This window comes from Rhinatrema bivittatum, chromosome 2 (assembly GCF_901001135.1).
Source record: "Rhinatrema bivittatum chromosome 2, aRhiBiv1.1, whole genome shotgun sequence".
NCBI classification, from domain to species: Eukaryota; Metazoa; Chordata; class Amphibia; order Gymnophiona; family Rhinatrematidae; genus Rhinatrema; species Rhinatrema bivittatum.
In genome coordinates this window covers 351,017,972-351,035,809 of record NC_042616.1, presented here as the reverse complement: position 1 = coordinate 351,035,809, position 17,838 = coordinate 351,017,972, and the positions used below count along the sequence as shown (strand labels likewise).

The following is a 17,838-nucleotide window of genomic DNA, read 5'->3' as shown; positions in this document are numbered from 1 at the left end:
TTAACAGGGTTAAATAAACATTATACATATAACAAAAGTAAGAATATAAATATTTAAACATAAAACAAGTAGAATCTTTTAAAACCGAACTATCATTTAGGTTTAACTGAGCTGAGTTAAACAGGACTGGAAAGTAAAGGGATATTAGGAAATTAGGTATGAGAGTAGGGACAGGTTAGGAGGGGTTGGAATTATAAATTAGGGGTGATAAGAGAGGGAAGAAAGCGCTTCAGGTGCATTTAAGAGCAAATGTATGGAATGGTATTTACAGTAAGGGCATAAAAAGGGGAACTTAGATATAGTGTAGAGAAAGGGGGTGGGGGTAAATAAGGCAGGGCATATAAAGGGAAGAACGACATATATAACTTACATATAAATATGTAAGTTATATATAAAGTTATATATAAAGTTATATATAACTTACATATAAATATGTAAGTTATATATAACGACATATATAACTTACATATAAATATGTAAGGATCTTCTTTCTTTTTATGGGGTGCGTGAAGCCGTTGACATTCAGTGAGATCACGGTGATGGCTGAGATCTTAGTCGCGTTTGGGAAGAAAGAACTTTATACAGTAAGATGTAAACAACACTATATCCCCCAATGAGACATAAATGGTATAGACATCTAGCAGTGAAAAGGGGAAAGGCGGAGAGAAACAGAGAAGAGGGTAGGAAAGAAAGAAGAGGCTGGAAAGCTGGTAAGCAGACTGGCGACAGAAATGAAACAGTATGCATCGAGTGTGCATTGCACAAATACTCAGAAAACAACTAAATAAAGAGCCTCAAGGCGGACCATTGGCCCCCCGAGACCGCAACTCCAAATATATAAGAAGCCAAAGCTGATATCGCCAGGAAAATGGCAGGAATATTAGTATAGTATATAATCCTAATAAGCAGATGTGAGCGTCGATCTGCAATATTGGTGCCTCATTATCAACAGGCGGCTGGCATCATCCAGAGAAACTGACGAAGAAAAAAAAGAAATAATAAAAGAAAAGAAAAATTGAATTTCAAGGCAAATGAAATTAAAGCCTTATCCCGGCACCACGGAAAAAATCTGTGATTTTGCAATACCAGCTGACGAAGTAGAACCCAGCATGAGTTTTGCTCCTTCAGGTGACCATTGATTGCGCCGTTTCAAAAGATTGTAGGAAATCATCCAGGTCTTGTGGACTGTGAAACAGTTTAGTTTGATTATGGCAAGTAATCCGCATCAGAGCTGGGTAGAGTAGCCCATATTTAGCTCATAGCGCTCCATTTGTCTGCCGTCGTTTTAGGGAGATCTGGAACAAATAATATTTTGTGGCCTTGAAATTGTATAGGAGCTTGCGTTCTGGCTGCGTTAAAAATAGCCAGAACCTGAGGATAGCGTAGTACTTTAAATATAATTGGCCTGGGGTATTTCGAATGTGAGGGAGGCTTTGATGGGATCCTATGCGCTCTCTCTAATTCAAAAGGGTGAGCCAAATCCAAGTGCAGACATTCGGGGATCAAATATGTCAAAAATTGCATCATATCATATCCCTCAGATCCTTCAGGAATCCCCAGCATTCGTAATTTATTGCATCTATTACGGTTCGAGAGATCTTCTAGTGTTTGTTTGCATTTTTTCAAAATCTTTCGTGAAGCGGGGGATCAACGCGGTAGTGAGCAATAATGACAATACCTGAGTTTCAACGTCATCTATATGAGTTTGGAATGCTTCCATCCTCGTCGTCATAGATTGTAAGTCACTCCGTATGGCCGTCGTCACCTCAATGTTTACTTGAATTAAATCTTTCAATTGTTTAAGCTCAGTAAGTACTAAATCCGCCGACGCCATTATCTTCGTTGGCGGGGCCTTGTCCGGTGATGGAGGATCTGCTTTTGCTCGTTTGGAGCCGGAGGCAGCTGCGAAGGCGGCTTCAATCTTTCCTGCTTTATTAGTCGCCATCCAGTAAGAATATATATGTTATTAGAATTAAAAAAAAAAAATCCGTAGTCCGGCCAAATTCCCCGTTAAGGAGCGAGGTCTGCTGGAGCTGCGGGCTTAAGCGGCCATCTTGGTCGCTGCTCAAGAGCGCCCCCGGCTGAAACTAAATCTTGATAAATTGGAAGCATTGCCACTCTCCCAGGCTACCCCAACATCTTTGGGGAGCAGACTTTCCCATTCATTGGGTGGAAGGGCCCCTGAAGTATTTGGGGATCCTTTTACATGCCGATCCTAGTTGTATTTATCAGATTAATTTTAATAAGTTAATGCATACTACAAGATCTCTTTTGCGCAATTGGCAAGCTTTCCCCTGTTGCTTGTGGACAGAATAGCTCTTTTTCAAATGTTCATTTTACCTAAATGGCTTTATTTTTTCCAAATATTTTCCTGTACTCTAACAGAACAGGATATTCGGACCTTTCACAGAGTGCTTAGGATTTTTCTTTGGTGGGGGGATGGGGGGTGGGTGGGGAGCCTCAAATCACGTTGTATAAATTAATGGGTAAATGGGATGCTGGTGGTATGGGGTTGACTGATATTAGGTCCTACAACGTAGTCTCTAATATACGTCTACTGGCAGACTGGCTACTTAATACTAATTATTATGTCCCCTTATCCTTGGAACGAAGCTTCCTAGGTCCCCTCAGCGCAGGTGCCGTGCTACATTCGTCATGGTCGGCCCTTCCTGATTTTATACGCAATACTGTCTTAGTTACCCCTCTTATACTTGTCTGGTGCCATATGTGTTCCCTCCTACGGCTTCAATATTCAATCTCCTAATTTTTGCCCCTTATTGGGAATGTGCACTTTCTTCCGAGTTTACAGTCCTGAGTATTTCTTTCATGGGCCTCTCAAGGTGTACAATTGATAACTCATTTTTTGGATGACACGGGGTGGGCAAAATCCTTCTCTGATCTGCAAACAGAGTTCTCATGGACAACAAACTTTATTTACATTACTTACAGGTCCGTCACTATGTGCATTCCTTGGAGGTTAATGATTGGTCTCATGAACACTGAGAATTTTTATCTGATTTATTTGACTTTGAAGACCCAACCCATCTCACAATTTCCTTTTTATATAGAGAGGCACAAGGGCGCAAGCCTCGTGTCACCCTTGGGCAGTTGACACGGGGATGGGAGAGGGAGCTAGATGTCATTTACGGACGAACAATATATACAGGGGTAGATTTTCAGACCGCGCGATTTGGCGTACTTTTGCTGGCGCATCAGGCGCAAGCAAAAGTACGCGGGATTTTAGTAGATACGCGCGTAGCCGCTAAATTCCTGGATTGGCGCGCGCAAGGCTATCAATTCCGTATAGCCGGCGTGCGCAGAGCCGCGCAGCCTACCCCCGTTCCCTCCGAGGCCGCTCCGAAATCAGAGTGGCCTCGGAGGGAACTTTCTTTTGCCCTCCCCTCACCTTCCCCTCCCTTCCCCTACCTAACCCACCCGCCCGGCCCTGTCTAAACCCCCCCCTTACCTTTGTCGGGGGATTTACGCCTCCCGGAGGGAGACGTAAATCCCCGCGCGCCAGCAGGCCGCTAGCGCGCCGGGACGCGACCTGGGGGCGGGTCCGGAGGGCGCGGCCACGCCCCCGGACCGCCCCGGGCCGTAGCCCCGCCCCCGGACCGCTCCCGACACGCCCCGAAAACGCCGCGCGGTTCGGGCCCGCCCCCCCGACACGCCCCCCTCAGAAAACCCCGGGACTTACGCGAGTCCCGGGGCTCTGCGCGCACCTGTAGGCCTATGTAAAATAGGCTCACCGGCGCGCAGGGCCCTGCTCGCCTAAATCCGCCCAAATCCGGGCGGATTTAGGCGAGCAGGGCTCTTAAAATCCACCCCACATTGTTTCTGCAGAATTCGTTCTATCGCTAGTTGAATGGACCTACGGGAAACACAATATAAATTTCTAGCACTGTACTATCTTCCACAGTGTTTAGCGCATAAACTCCATCTTCCTGACACAGACAGCTATGTGTTAAATGTAACAAAGATGAGGGCACATTGAGCCACCACTTTTGGAATTGTTCTTGTATTGCCATCTTTTGGAGTGACATATTGCAATACATTTATAGTATGATGAAGTTTAAATTGCCTTTTTGTCCAAAAGTGCTACTATTTGATTCTCTGTCTTGTGTGGTTGTGGGAAAACATTTTGTGAAATTATCAATTTGTAAAGTGCTTTTGTTGGGTAAAAGAACTATTTTGCAGAATTGGGTGAAGGTGGATCCTCCCACCTTTACCCAGTGGCAAAACTTAGTACATATTGGGGCGGATTTTCAGAGCCCTGCTCGCCTAAATCCGCCCAAAACCGGGCGGATTTAGGCGAGCAGGGCCCTGCGCGCCGGTGAGCCTATTTTACATAGGCCTGCCGGCGCGCGCAGAGCCCCAGGACTCGCGTAAGTCCCAGGGTTCTCCGAGGGGGGCATGTTGGGGGGTGGGCCCGGTCGTCGCGGCGTTTAGGGGGCGTGTCGGCAGTGTTTTGGGGGCGGGTACGGGGCGTGGCTACGGCCTGGGGCGGTCCGGGGGCGTGGCCGCGCCCTCCGTACCCGCCCCCAGGTCGTGTCCCGGCGCGCAACAGGCCCACTGGCGCGCGGGGATTTACTTCTCCCTCCGGGAGGCGTAAATCCCCGGAGAAAGGTAAGGGGGGGTGTAGACAGGGCCGGGCGGGTGGGTTAGGTAGAGGAAGGGAGGGGAAGGTGAGGGGAGGGCGTTAGAGGATTCCCTCCAAGGCCGCTCCGATTTCGGAGCGGCCTTGGAGGGAACGGGGGTAGGCTGCGCGGCTCGGCGCGCGCCGGCAATACAGAATTCATAGCCTTGCGCGCGCCGATCCAGGATTTTAGTGGATATGTGCGGCTCCGCGCGTATCTACTAAAATCCAGCGTACTTTTGCTGGCGCCTGATGCGCCAGCAAAAGTACGCCTATTCGCGTTTTTTGAAAATCTACCCCATTATGTGCCTCTTTGAGAAATACGTCGAGCAAGTGGATATCACAAGGAAGACCAAAACTTTTCTTTAGATATGGGACTCTTATATCCAGTCACTCCCCCACAATGAGTGAAGTGTGCTCTTCTTTGGAAAGCTCTTGAAGACTACCTTTGCGGCCTTTGGGGGGAGGGAGGGGGGTTCTTTTGGGATGTTGGGAGTTTTATATTAGTGGAGCACTGGTCAGAGCACCCCGGTGTTCCCAAGTTGTATTTTTCCTATTGTTTGTTTTACCTGTTTTTGAAATTCTAATAAAATAGATTTAATCATAAAGATTGCTCTTTTCATGTATCACTGTGATGCCTGTGGACATTTTTGACCAGGATCAGTACTCTAGCACTTCAGTTTACTTGTATTCGCAATGGGCACAGCTAAATAGGAGCTTTTCAAAAACTTAACATTAAAATCTTCTGAGGAATGAAATATGGATCAAAAGGGAATTTAATTACGTAATATAGCTGGAAAATGGTATATCTAAAAATATTTGCTAGTATTGCAGTTTTAAGGAGTAAGTACTGTATGTATATTTGAATGTGCTTAAAAAGCTATATTAGGAAAAAAAAAGTACAGTATAATGTAAAATGCTAAAAGCCTTCAGTAGATTGTTTTAATATTTTCTGTTGATTGAAAATAAAATCAGGTTAGTCAGTTTAGAAGACCACTTTAAAATGATGTTGCATAGTTGATTTAACCATTCAGAAAATTAATATGAGTGTAATTGAAAGTATTGGTGGTGATAAATTTATCTGTATTCCACTAAAATTTATGTTTTTTTTAAAGGTATACCCAAGAAATCAGATGGTTGGGTTGGCTTAGGTTGTTGTGAGCTAGCCATTGTTGTAGACTGTCGACGTGCATGTAAACAGGTGAGAATCTTTTTGTTTTCATTTTTGGTGGTGATAACTTTCTTTCAAAATTTTAGTTTAATTTAGGCTCTACTCTGTTCACAATGGCAGATAACAATCTGGTATTCAAAAGATACCTCTGCTGCTCCTACAAAATAGCTGACCAAAATAACTGCTATGTTTGATGCCTCATATTGTCCCATGATGAATATAGCTGCACTGCCTGTACCTGTGTCCCCCTGAGGGCCAGAAGATTAGGAACTACACACTCAGATAATTTTTTAATTCTCCTCACATCACCTTCATAGCAATAAAGAGCTGAGGAACGAATGCCTAAATCAAAAAAGGCAGTCCTCTCATGCTAGGTGCCAGGACTCAAAGTCTAGCTACTGGTGCCACTCCCTGCCCAGCAAAGAGAGAGGTAAGTTGCACTCCTCAGCACCTGGGGTATGTTGGTGCAGACAACACTGCATAGAAGGACACCTTTGATGCCATCACTCTTTGGCATGAAACGTTTGCTGGCACTGAGAAATAGCTGTCTGTGCCAAAGCCAAAAAAGAAAGTTCATTCTGAATCCATTCCTAGAAAACTCAGTTAACTATTCCTTCATATCTGTGCAGATAAGAAATAACAGAATCTGGGTCACTATCTTATGGTTCAACTGCCTTAAAGGCTAAAACAACTTCAGAAGACATTCCTGTGTAGTACCTAATTCACAAGAAGAGTCACAAACTTCATACATATCTGTTATACCATTCTGATGGTGATGAGTCCACTGGTCTTCCATCAGATCCCTTTGCACAATAGGTTTATGCATAGCCAAAAAATTTTTGTTATTTTATGTTTTCATTATGTTTTAACTTTTTTTTGTTTTTTGGTTCTTATTCATTTTCTGCAAATAGTGTGCTGAAAAATTGGAACAAAATTTTTTGGGTTTTGTAGGTTGAATTATATTTTGTTTGATATGAAATGAAAATGGGGTTTATTTGTCCTGTTTTCCATTTTTGTTTCAAACAAATGCACATTCCTATTACATAACCTTCCATAAATACATTCCCCACCTGAGGATGGGGAATGTCTGTGGGATAGCTGTCTGTGGGATACCTGAGTAAACTTTAGGCTGGAGACATAAGATACACTGCTCCAGCCTTCTTTCTTAAAGACTCCAGCTTTATTTATAACAGGAATCAGCATTCACAAAATGCAATCTGCTTACCTCCAGCACTATATCTCACACAACATTCCCTTCAGGACAGAGATGTGTCAAGAGCTGCCTTCTGGAGATGCGGAGCCTATCTTTTCCCCTCTGGGCCTATGCCCTTATTCCTGCTCTCAGGTGACTCGCTCTTCTAGCTACTTGCCTCTCTGGCTTTTAAGGTGGACCAGGCTAGATGCCTGGTGCCGTAAAGATTGTTTGGGGGGGGTTCAGGGGCACTCCTTCATACTATCATTGTTCAAAAAATGGCCAAAGCAATCCCATTCACTTTATAGGAGAAGGCAGAATATAGAGAAGATGTTCTTGGTGTGCTAAAGTATTTTCATGCCCCAAAGTAAATCATATCTGTTACAGTCAGTTCATGGAATGCTACAGGAACTGCAAACAATATGGCAAACTCCCCTGTCTGCACTTACTGTAGCAAGGAAGTTGGACCTCAAATGGGGTAGATTTTTAAAGGCCCATGTGCACGTCCTATTTTCTAACATGCGTGCTGGATTCTAATGTACGCATTCGCATGTATGGGTGGGTGGCTTCCGCGAGGTGTGTGTGTGGGGGGTATTTTAAAAGAATCGCTTGGTGACGCGATCTGGCTTTTGCTTGGTTCCTTCCCAGTTCAATAAAGAAGCGGACTGGGAGGGAACTTCCCTAACTCTATCCTTCCTCCCTCTTCCCCTCTCCTCCCCAATCCTAAACCCTCCCTAGCTATCCCCAATTTTTTTGTTTTTATAGTAATCCCAGGACAAGCAGGATGCTAGTCCTCACATATGGATGACATCACTGACTGAGCCCTAGTGCGGGAAAACTTTCTGTCAAAGTTTCTAGAAACTTTTGACTGGCCCTGTGAGGCCACTGAACATGCCCAGCATGCCATGATATTCTCTTCCACAGGGGTCTCTCTTCAGTCTTCGTTTTTCCATGCTGCTGTAGGCATCGTGGGTTAGGAGCCTTTGTGAGTTCCTCACAAAAATTGTGTGACAAAAGTCATATATATATTCTCAGAAATTCTCCCACACGGGATCTCTCTCGGGTTTTTCCACTGGCTGGTGAGTAAAATCTGTGTCTCTTTTACTCCTCGAGTAAAATTATTTTTCTCTCAAGATTTCTCTTTTGTCATTGACGGCTGTCGAGACAAAATGGCTACGGGATTTAAAAAATGTCCCGTTTGTAATCGTACAGTGTCGATTACGGACCCACACCTCGAGTGTGTGATGTGCCTGGGTGAGAAACACGACGTCAATTCCTGTCCAAAGTGTGCAGAGATGACGGTGAAGGGGAGGAAGGCCCGCCAGGAAAAGATGGAACATCTGTTCCATCTGCAACTTTTACCATCTCCCTCGACTTCGACAAAATCGTCTCCAGCAGGGACCTCCAAGTGTGTACTGTTTAAAAAGCGCCGCCTGGAAGGATCGGGGGACCATCCGTCGCTGACGTCGTCGATAGCTTCGGTTAAATCAGTTGGCGAACACCGTTCAAAGCATAGACATCGACACCGATGTCCTTCGGCATCGGAATCACCTCTCTCCCCAGGTGAATCGAGCGCAAAGCGGCCACGGACCCAGGAAACACCCGTTCCCTCAACGCCTGGGCCTGTTCAACCAGAGACGCCGATTGCTGCACCTCCACAGGGCTCTGTGGATGATATGCCAACTCAACCTCCGCCACCGCTTACAACTGCTCTGCCTTCACCAGTTGTAACGCCGGAATTATCTGATTTTATCAGACAAGTGGTCCTTCAGGCACTCAAGGAACATACACCGGCGCCTTCGCCGATGCCGGTGATCGCACCGATGACAGTGTCATCATTGATGCCAGTGACTGCACCGAAGGCGGTGTCCGCATCGAAGCTAAATCCCTCCATCGACACCGATCTTCGCACCGATTCCGTCAGTTCCATCGACGCTGATACCTTCAAAATTTTTGAAGCCTCTGCTGGGGCAACCATCGATGCCATCACCAATGCCAACCCCTATGCCATCGATACCCATGCCATCTGTGGACCCGGAACGACCAGAAATTGCACTTTTTCAACTTCTTATGAACAGGTTGGAAAAAGTGGTCGATGCCCTTCCTCCAAAACCAACAGGGGACACTTCTGCAGACCTACCCTCTGATGATTCGCTACCAGGACCTTCAGGGCTCCATCATCCACCGAGATCCTCCCCGCTATCTTCATACAGGGGTGATCCGGATGACACCTGGGATGATACTCATACAGATACATCGTCTGAGGATTTTATGTCGGAGCCCTCTCCTCCAGATCAAAGGAAAAAGTCTCCACCAGAGGATTTATCCTTTACCAGCTTCATTCAGGATATGGCAGATACCATACCCTTCAAATTGGTTGCAGAAGAGGACACCAGACAAGACATTGGAGGTACTCCAATTTGTTGACCCTCCAAAGCAGGTATTAGCCATACCTATTCATGAGGTCCTCCTAGATCTACAACATTGACTCTGGGAGCACCCATGTTCTGTACCTGCTGTAAATAAACGAATGGACACTACGTATCTCGTACAGTCTGTTCCTGGATATCAAAAATCGCAGCTCCCTCATAACTCAGTAGTAGTGGAGTCTGCTCAAAAGAAGTTGAAGAGAATACGTCCACATTCTTCGAACCCACCAGGGAAAGATCATAGATTTTTGGACTCCCTGGGTTGGAAGATATACCAAGGAGCTATTCTAAACAGCAGAATTTCCTCCTACCAGCTCTACATGACTCAGTACCAGAGGAATCTCTGGAAACAGATGCAGGACTTCACTACATCTTTACCACAGCAATACCAGGAAGCAGCCCAGAACATCATCCATAAAGGACTTGAAGCTGGGAAGCATGAGGTCAGAGCTGCTTACGATAGCTTTGAAACAGCTTCTAGGACAGCAGCTTCGGGAATTGCTGCTAGGCGTTGGGCATGGCTTAAGGCCTCTGATCTTAGACCTGAAATCCAAGATAAACAGGTCGATTTGCCATGTACTGGAGTCAACCTATTCGGTTCAAAGGTCCAAGATGCTGTGGCACAACTGAAAGAGCATTCAGAAACCCTGCGACAACTATCCCTAGTTCCACAGGAATCTACTGCACAGCCATCCCGCCGTCCTACATGACGTGAACCCAGACATCCATTCTACCGTCAGAGACGCTACTACCCTCCAGCATCGAGGGGCAGGTCCACTAGGCCGCAACAACGTTCTCAGTCTAGGCAGAAAAGAACTGCTCGGCCTCAGTCCCCGCCTCAGACTGGGCCAACTGCGGGGTTTTGAGGCCACAGCCAGGGAACAAATCCAACAAGTCCTCGAGCAGATCTACCAGTAGGAAGCCGGATATCCTACTTTTACAACCATTGGACAAACATAACAACAGACCAATGGGTACTGTCCATAGTCTCTCGAGGTTACAAACTCAATTTCCTCTCATTTCCAACAGATTCTCCTCCGAGACCTCTCTCTCTCAGCAACAGTCACAAAAGTCAATTACAAGTAGAATTATCCACCCTTCTGAGAGCCAGGGCTGTAGAGCCGGTACCCCGGACTCAGCAGGACAGAGGATTCTATTCCCGTTATTTCCTCATTCCAAAGAAAACCGGAGGCCTACATCCCATCAGAAATCTCAACAAATTTCTGAAGAAAGAAAAGTTCAGGATGGTTTCTCTAGGCATCATGTTAGGAGGAGGAATGTTAGGAATGTTAGGAATTATTAGGAAGGGAATGGTTAATAGAACGGAAAATGTCATAATGCTTCTGTATCGGTCCATGGTGAGACCGCACCTTGAATACTGTGTACAATTCTGGTCGCCGCATCTCAAAAAAGATATAGTTGCGATGGAGAAGGTACAGAGAAGGGCAACCAAAATGATAAAGGGGATGGAACATCTCCCCTATGAGGAAAGGCTGAAGAGGTTAGGGCTGTTCAGCTTGGAGAAGAGACGGCTGAGGGGGGATATGATAGAGGTATTTAAGATCATGAGAGGTCTTGAACGAGTAGATGTGACTCGGTTATTTACACTTTCGAATAATAGAAGGACTAGAGGGCATTCCATGAAGTTAGCAAGTAACACATTTAAGACTAATCGGAGAAAATTCTTTTTCACTCAACGCACAATAAAGCTCTGGAATTTGTTGCCAGAGAAGGTAGCTAGTGTAGCTGGGTTCAAAAAAGGTTTGGATAAGTTCTTGGAGGAGAAGTCCATTAATGGCTATTAATCAATTATACTTAGGGAATAGCCACTGCTATTAATTGCATCAGTAGCATGGGTTCTTCTTAGTGTTTGGGTAATTGCCAGGTTCTTGTGGCCTGGTTTTTGGCCTCTGTTGGAAACAGGATGCTGGGCTTGATGGACCCTTGGTCTGTCCCAGCATGGCAATTTCTTATGTTCTTATATTGGCTTTGTTCTCTGGATCTACAAGACGCTTATGCTCACATTCCAATATTACCTCCTCATCGCAAGTATCTGCGCTTCATGGTAGGTCATCAACATTTCCAGTACAGAGTACTACCATTCGGACTTGCCTCTGCTCCCAGAGTATTCACCAAATGTCTGGCAGTAATAGCAGCACACTTGCACAAGGAAAGTGTCCGTGTCTTTCCCTACTTAGATGACTGGCTCATCAGAAGTCAATCTCAACAAGCAGCTCTGGCTTCTCTCAGTCGAACAATTACTCTACTTCAATCCATGGGATTTGTCATCAATTATCAAAAGTCCCATCTTACTCCATCTCACCTGCTTCAATTCATAGGAGCAGAATTGACCACCATCCTCTCAAAGGCCTTTCTACCAGAGGATCGAGCAGACACACTTTCCCTACTGGCAAACTCGATTCACTCACAGAAACAAGCAACAGCTCATCAGTTTCTAACCTTACTAGGTCACATGGCCTCCACAGTTCATGTCACTCCTATGGCACGGCTCGCCATGAGGGTAACCCAATGGACTTTAAGGTCACAATGGATCCAATCCATTTAACCACTGAATTCTCCAATTCAAGTAACCCACCAGCTACGTTCATCTCTACTTTGGTGGGCGAACAAGGACAATTTGCGCAAGGGCCTACCCTTCCAATAATCAGTCCCACAGATAACTTTAACTACAGATGCATCCACCTTGGGTTGGGGAACTCACATAAACAATCTCCAAACCCAAGGTACTTGGACAAAGCTCGAAGCAACATTTCAAATCAATTTCTTGGAACTTCGAGCTATACGTTATGCGCTGCATGCGTTCAAGGACTGCCTTTCACACAAGACTGTTCTCATCCAAACGGACAACACAGTTGCCATGTGGTATATCAACAAACAGGGAGGTACAGGCTCGTATCTCCTTTGTCAAGAAGCTGCACAGATTTGGGGCTGGGCCCTGAACCACTCAATGTTCCTTCGGGCCACTTATCTGGCAGGCATTCACAATGTAGTGGCGGATCGCCTCAGTCGTCAGTTCCAACCACAGGAGTGGTCCCTGGATCCCTCAGTAGTGACCAGGATCTTTCAACGTTGGGGACAACCAACAATAGACCTCTTTGCATCAATTAGGAATCACAAAGTGGATAAATTCTGTTCTCTACACAAACAAAAGAAACAGCCAGCCAAGGACGCCTTTGCTCGCCCTTGGAACTCAGGCCTTCTCTACGCCTATCCTCCAATACCACTCATAACCAAAACTCTAGTGAAGCTACAACAGGACAGGGGTACCATGATTCTCATAGCCCCGTATTGGCCTTGACAAGTATGGTTTCCCACACTTCTAGACCTCTCGATCAGGGATCCAATTCGTCTGGGAGTAGCTCCCACATTCAAAACTCAAGATCAGGGTCGGTTGTGCCATCCCAATCTTCAATCCCTATCCCTGACAGCATGGATGTTGAAAGCTTGATTTTAAAACCACTCAATCTTTCAACCAATGTATCTCAAGTGCTTATAGCTTCATGTAAATCTTCAACACGAAAGAACTATTCTTCGAAATGGAAAAGGTTTACTTTGTGGTGCAGGCAAAAGAGTATTGATCCTTTCACCTGCCCCACAACTTCTCTACTGGATTACTTATACCATCTTTCAGACTCTGGTCTTCAGACTTCATCTGTAAGAGTCCATTTAAGTGCCATCTCAGCTTACCACAACAAGCTGGGAGATGCACCAATATCCATACAACCTCTCGTCAGCAGATTTATGAGAGGTTTAACTCAACTTAAACCACCAATTCGGCCACCAGTCACAGAAAGTTACCTGAATCTGGTCTTAACAAAACTCATGCGTTCTCCATTCGAGCCCATGAATTCCTGTGATCTTAAATTTCTCACATGGAAAACTATCTTCCTCATAGCCATTACATCAGCTAGAAGGGTTAGTGAGTTACAAGCACTTGTCAAGTACTCAACCTACACAAAGTTCTTACATGACAGAGTGGTTCTCCGTACACATCCAAAATTCCTCCCCAAGGTGGTTACGGAGTTCCACTTGAACCAATCCATAGTTTTACCCACATTCTTTCCAAGGCCTCATTCTCATGAAGGGGAACGGGCCTTACATACCTTGGACTGTAAGCGTGCACTAGCTTTTTACTTAGACTGCACTGCAGTCCACAGAAAATCCACTCAGCTCTTTGTATCTTATGATCCAAACAAACCGGGTAAAGCAGTGGGTAAACATACTCTATCCAACTGGTTAGCAGATTGCATACAGTTTTGCTATGAAAAAGCAGGCCTTCCTCTCCAAGAGCAAGTAAAGGCACATTCAGTAAGAGCAATGTCAACCTCAGTAGCACACTATCGTTCAGTACCAATTCTTGACATATGTAAAGCAGCAACATGGAGTTCGCTTCACACCTTTGCAGCTCATTACTGTTTGGACAAGTAAGGACGACAAGATTCAGCCTACGGACAATCTGTCTTAAAGAACTTGTTTCCAGTTTAATCCCAACTCCTTCGACATCCAACCTGCTGTGATCTTCGGCTGCCTCATTTTCACCAACAATACTTCACTGTTGCTTCACTACAAAATGACTCAGCCTCTAGCTTGCTATTCACCCATATGTGAGGACTAGCATCCTGCTTGTCCTGGGATAAAGCAAAATTGCTTACCTTGTAATAGGTGTTATCCCAGGACAGCAGGATGTAGTCCTCACGAAACCCACCCGCCACCCCGCGGAGTTGGGTCCGATACATTTTATTATTTTATTTTTTGCTAAAGCTTATTGCTACATACGAGACTGAAGAGAGACCCCTGTGGAAGAGAATATCATGGCATGCTGGGCATGCTCAGTGGCCTCACAGGGCCAGTCAAAAGTTTCTAGAAACTTTGACAGAAAGTTTTCCCGTACTAGGGCTCCGTCAGTGATGTCACCCATATGTGAGGACTACATCCTACTGACCTGGGATAGCACCTATTACAAGGTAAGCAATTTTGCTTTACTGCTCCTCTGGAGCAGAAGTAAAATCTGCGTGCCAGCTGGCTTCCGACACGTGCTTTCCCAGGACAGCGTGCTTTCTTCAGGCCCAGCGCTTCAGCGCAAATGGAGAGTTAAGCATGTAGCCGAGCCCTTTCTTTTTTTTTTTTTTTTGAAATTGAAATATTTTATTGCTCAGTGTTGCAACATTACAAAGTTCAATTCTGTGCAGCAATTCTACAAACGAATATGTACTTGTGAAATAGCAATGAACATCACAATAAAGATTCTGAACTAAAGCAACAAAAAGCATTGTCAAGTGTCAATAAACTAATATGAGTACTGTGTCTTTGAGTTAATCAACTTCTAAACAACCTGAAAAATTCAGTACAAAGTTAGAAAAGCTTGGACCCCCTCCCTTATTGCCAGACATAGGCGATATGTAACATTCTATAGCGTAAGCACAAAGTATAGTATAGAGATAGTCTTTCAGAATCTTCAAGGGTTCCTGGGCAGAGCATTCAGCAATAATCTAAGGAGCCTCAACCATCCATCAACCCTCCATATATTCTACTATTAAGCACTAACAGAAATAACCTGACCTTTCTGCCACACAGAAAACAAACGCCAGGTGCTCCTAAAATTTCCCACAGTGTGCCGAAGATGGGCTGTAATTTCCGCAAGCCTATAAATTTGCTCCACCTTTTGTTGTATTCCCATTATGGAGGGAATCTGAGAGAATTTCCATCGCCATGCGATTTCAATCCGGATAGCAGAAAAGATAAAGTTATCCATAGTATTGGAGTGTTCCTGCCCCTGGAGTAGAGGAAAGCCTAACAAGGCTTGTTGGGGAAGAATATTAATAGGGGTGCGATATATCTGAGTCAACCAAGCTTCCACCTGTGACCATAAAGGGCGTAGTTTTGCACATTCCCACCACATGTGAAAGAAACTACCAGTAGTCGAACAGCCCCTCCAGCAACAGCTAGAGATTAAAGGGGACATACAATGTAATCTCTCTGGAGAATAATACCACTGCAGTACCATTTTCCAAGAATTTTCAATTATATGAGAGGCTATAAGACCCCTACCCATGTTTGAGAAAAGTTCTTCCCATGTACCCTGGGAGAAGGTTCTATGTAGATCTGCTTCCCATGCCTGTACATAGGTGAGTGGTTGGTATTTTTCTTTACCTAAAAATGCATAAACATTCGAAAGTAATTTTAGATGTTTGGTTTGTATTTGAACACAAGAGTTCAAAATCGGATTTTCCTCGTGCAAAATGCATCGAAAGATGATGGGACTGTGCAAAATGATGGAGCTGCAAGTACAAATATAAATCAGACTGCACTAGCCCGAATTTCTGTTGTAGCTCCATATAGCCTAACATTTTTTGCGCTCCCCAAATCTGCCCTCAGGTAAGAATACCCTTCCTTTCCCAGCCCAGAAAAGCTGGACTCTCAAAACCCAGTGTGAATAAGGAGTTAGCATACAAATAAGTGCTATGAAAGAATTCTTGTGTTCCCACCAACTGTGATTTCTTGGATTCCCACATCTGCAGAGGGAGCAGCATAGATGGTGGCAGGACTTCTCTAGGCTGTATAATCCAAGTCTTTTTAGGTTGCCATAAGAGGCTATGGAGTGGGACATGAGCCAGTAATTGTTGGCTAAACACTACCCATGGTTTCTGCAATGAACCTCCTTTGCCACTCTACCAAGGTCTTGAATCTAGCTGCCAAATATCACTCCAAATTAGGTATGCCCAGTCCCCCCTGCGTTTTAGATGGATAAAGAACCTTCCGCACAATTCTAGGTCTCCTGCCCCCCCATATGTAAGATAACAGACGTTTTTGCCAAGTAAAAAGGCTTTGCTTAGGGACAACTAATGGAAGTGTTTGAAATAAGTAGAGAAATTTGGGCAAAATTAACATCTTTACGGCTGCTATTCACCCAAACCAGGAGATCCTATAACGGTTCCACTCCTCTAAATCTCTAGTGATCTGGGCCCACAATTTATCATAGTTAAGATGAACCATCTCTTGCGTAGCACTTAGATAAACTCCTAAATATTTAATATGGGAATGTGCCCAGCGAAATCTATATTTCTCCCTCATGGACTTTTCCGTGTCAGCAGAAATTGTGACATTGAGAATCTCTGATTTTTCCCAATTTATGCGAAAACCTGAGACTTTGCCAAATGCCTCCAAGGTTTGTGATACCAGCGGAAGGGATCGCTCCGGTTCAGTAACCAAAAGTAAAATATCATCCGCAAAGAGGGATAATTTTGTTGCAAAAGCCCCCACCTGTATCCCACGAATCTCTGGGGTACTCCGAATTTTATTAGCTAAAGGTTCGAGAAAAATAGCAAATAGCAGAGGCGACAGAGGACATCCCTGTCTGGTTCCCCGCTGTACTGGAAAAGTAGACGAGTATCCCCCATTAACCTTTATGCACACCAAAGGATGCTGATAAAGCTGGTGTAGCCATTGAAGAAAATTGGTCCCAAAGTTCAAGCGTTGTAATAGGGCAAATAAATAGGGCAAGTGAACTACATCAAAAGCTTTCTCAGCATCAACTGAGAGAGCCACCGCTGGTATCCTATGTCGTTTTACCCACCAAATCATATCCATTGTTTTGTGCACATTATCGCTGGCCTGTCTACCCGGTATAAAGCCTGCCTGATCCGGATGGATAAGTTGGGCCAGAAACCCATTTAACTGGTTTGCCAGTAACTTGGCCAAAATCTTCAAATAAATATTAATAAGGGATATTGGTCTATAGGATCCACACACTGAGGGATCCCTACCAGGTTTAGCCAAGTAATACCAGCCATGTTGGCTAAGGGAGAAAGCGGTTGACCTTCCTTCAAGGATTTAAAGAACTTAGCCAAAATAGGGGCAAGCAAGGGAGCAAACTGTTTATAAAATCTTCCCGTATAGCCATCTATACCTGGGATTTTCCTGATTTTATATCTTGAATGGCCTTCCTTATTTCCAGTTCTGATATATCCTTATCAAGAATGAGCCTCTGGGAGGGGTCTAAAGCTTTCAGGTCAGTTTTCCAAGTAGGTATCTATGTCCCCCTGAGTTATCCGCTCATTAGCGGAGTATAGTTCAGTAAAATATTGTTGAAAACGTTGCCGGATCGCTTTACCATCAGAGAGCATAGTACCCTCTTGACTTTTAATTTTCACAATAGCGGCCTGTTCCTTTTTACGCTTTAATTTATGAGGCAATAGTTTCCCTGCTTTATTGCCTCCTTCAAAGTATTTTTGCTGAATCCGTTCCAGCGGATACGCTATTGCTGCTGCATCAATAGAAGCTATTTTCGTGCGTACAGCCTCTATGGACACTAGAGAGCCCCTCCGCGTGGGATTCCTTTTATGGATTTTCTCCAATGCTTTTAACTGCCGCACCAATCGCAGCCGCTCAA

At 44.7% G+C, this 17,838-nt stretch overlaps 1 protein-coding gene across 3 annotated transcripts in view; it reads left to right on the top strand.

Annotated features, from left to right (window-relative positions):
• The window catches only part of RECK (reversion inducing cysteine rich protein with kazal motifs), a 631,029-nt gene that overhangs the window by 150,220 nt on the left and 462,971 nt on the right, over positions 1–17,838 (top strand). For all 3 annotated transcript variants that reach the window (XM_029589886.1, XM_029589885.1, XM_029589887.1), the window contains one exon: positions 5,752–5,837. In XM_029589886.1, the coding sequence (XP_029445746.1) occupies positions 5,752–5,837 (86 nt within the window). The remainder of the gene's footprint in view (positions 1–5,751; positions 5,838–17,838) is intronic.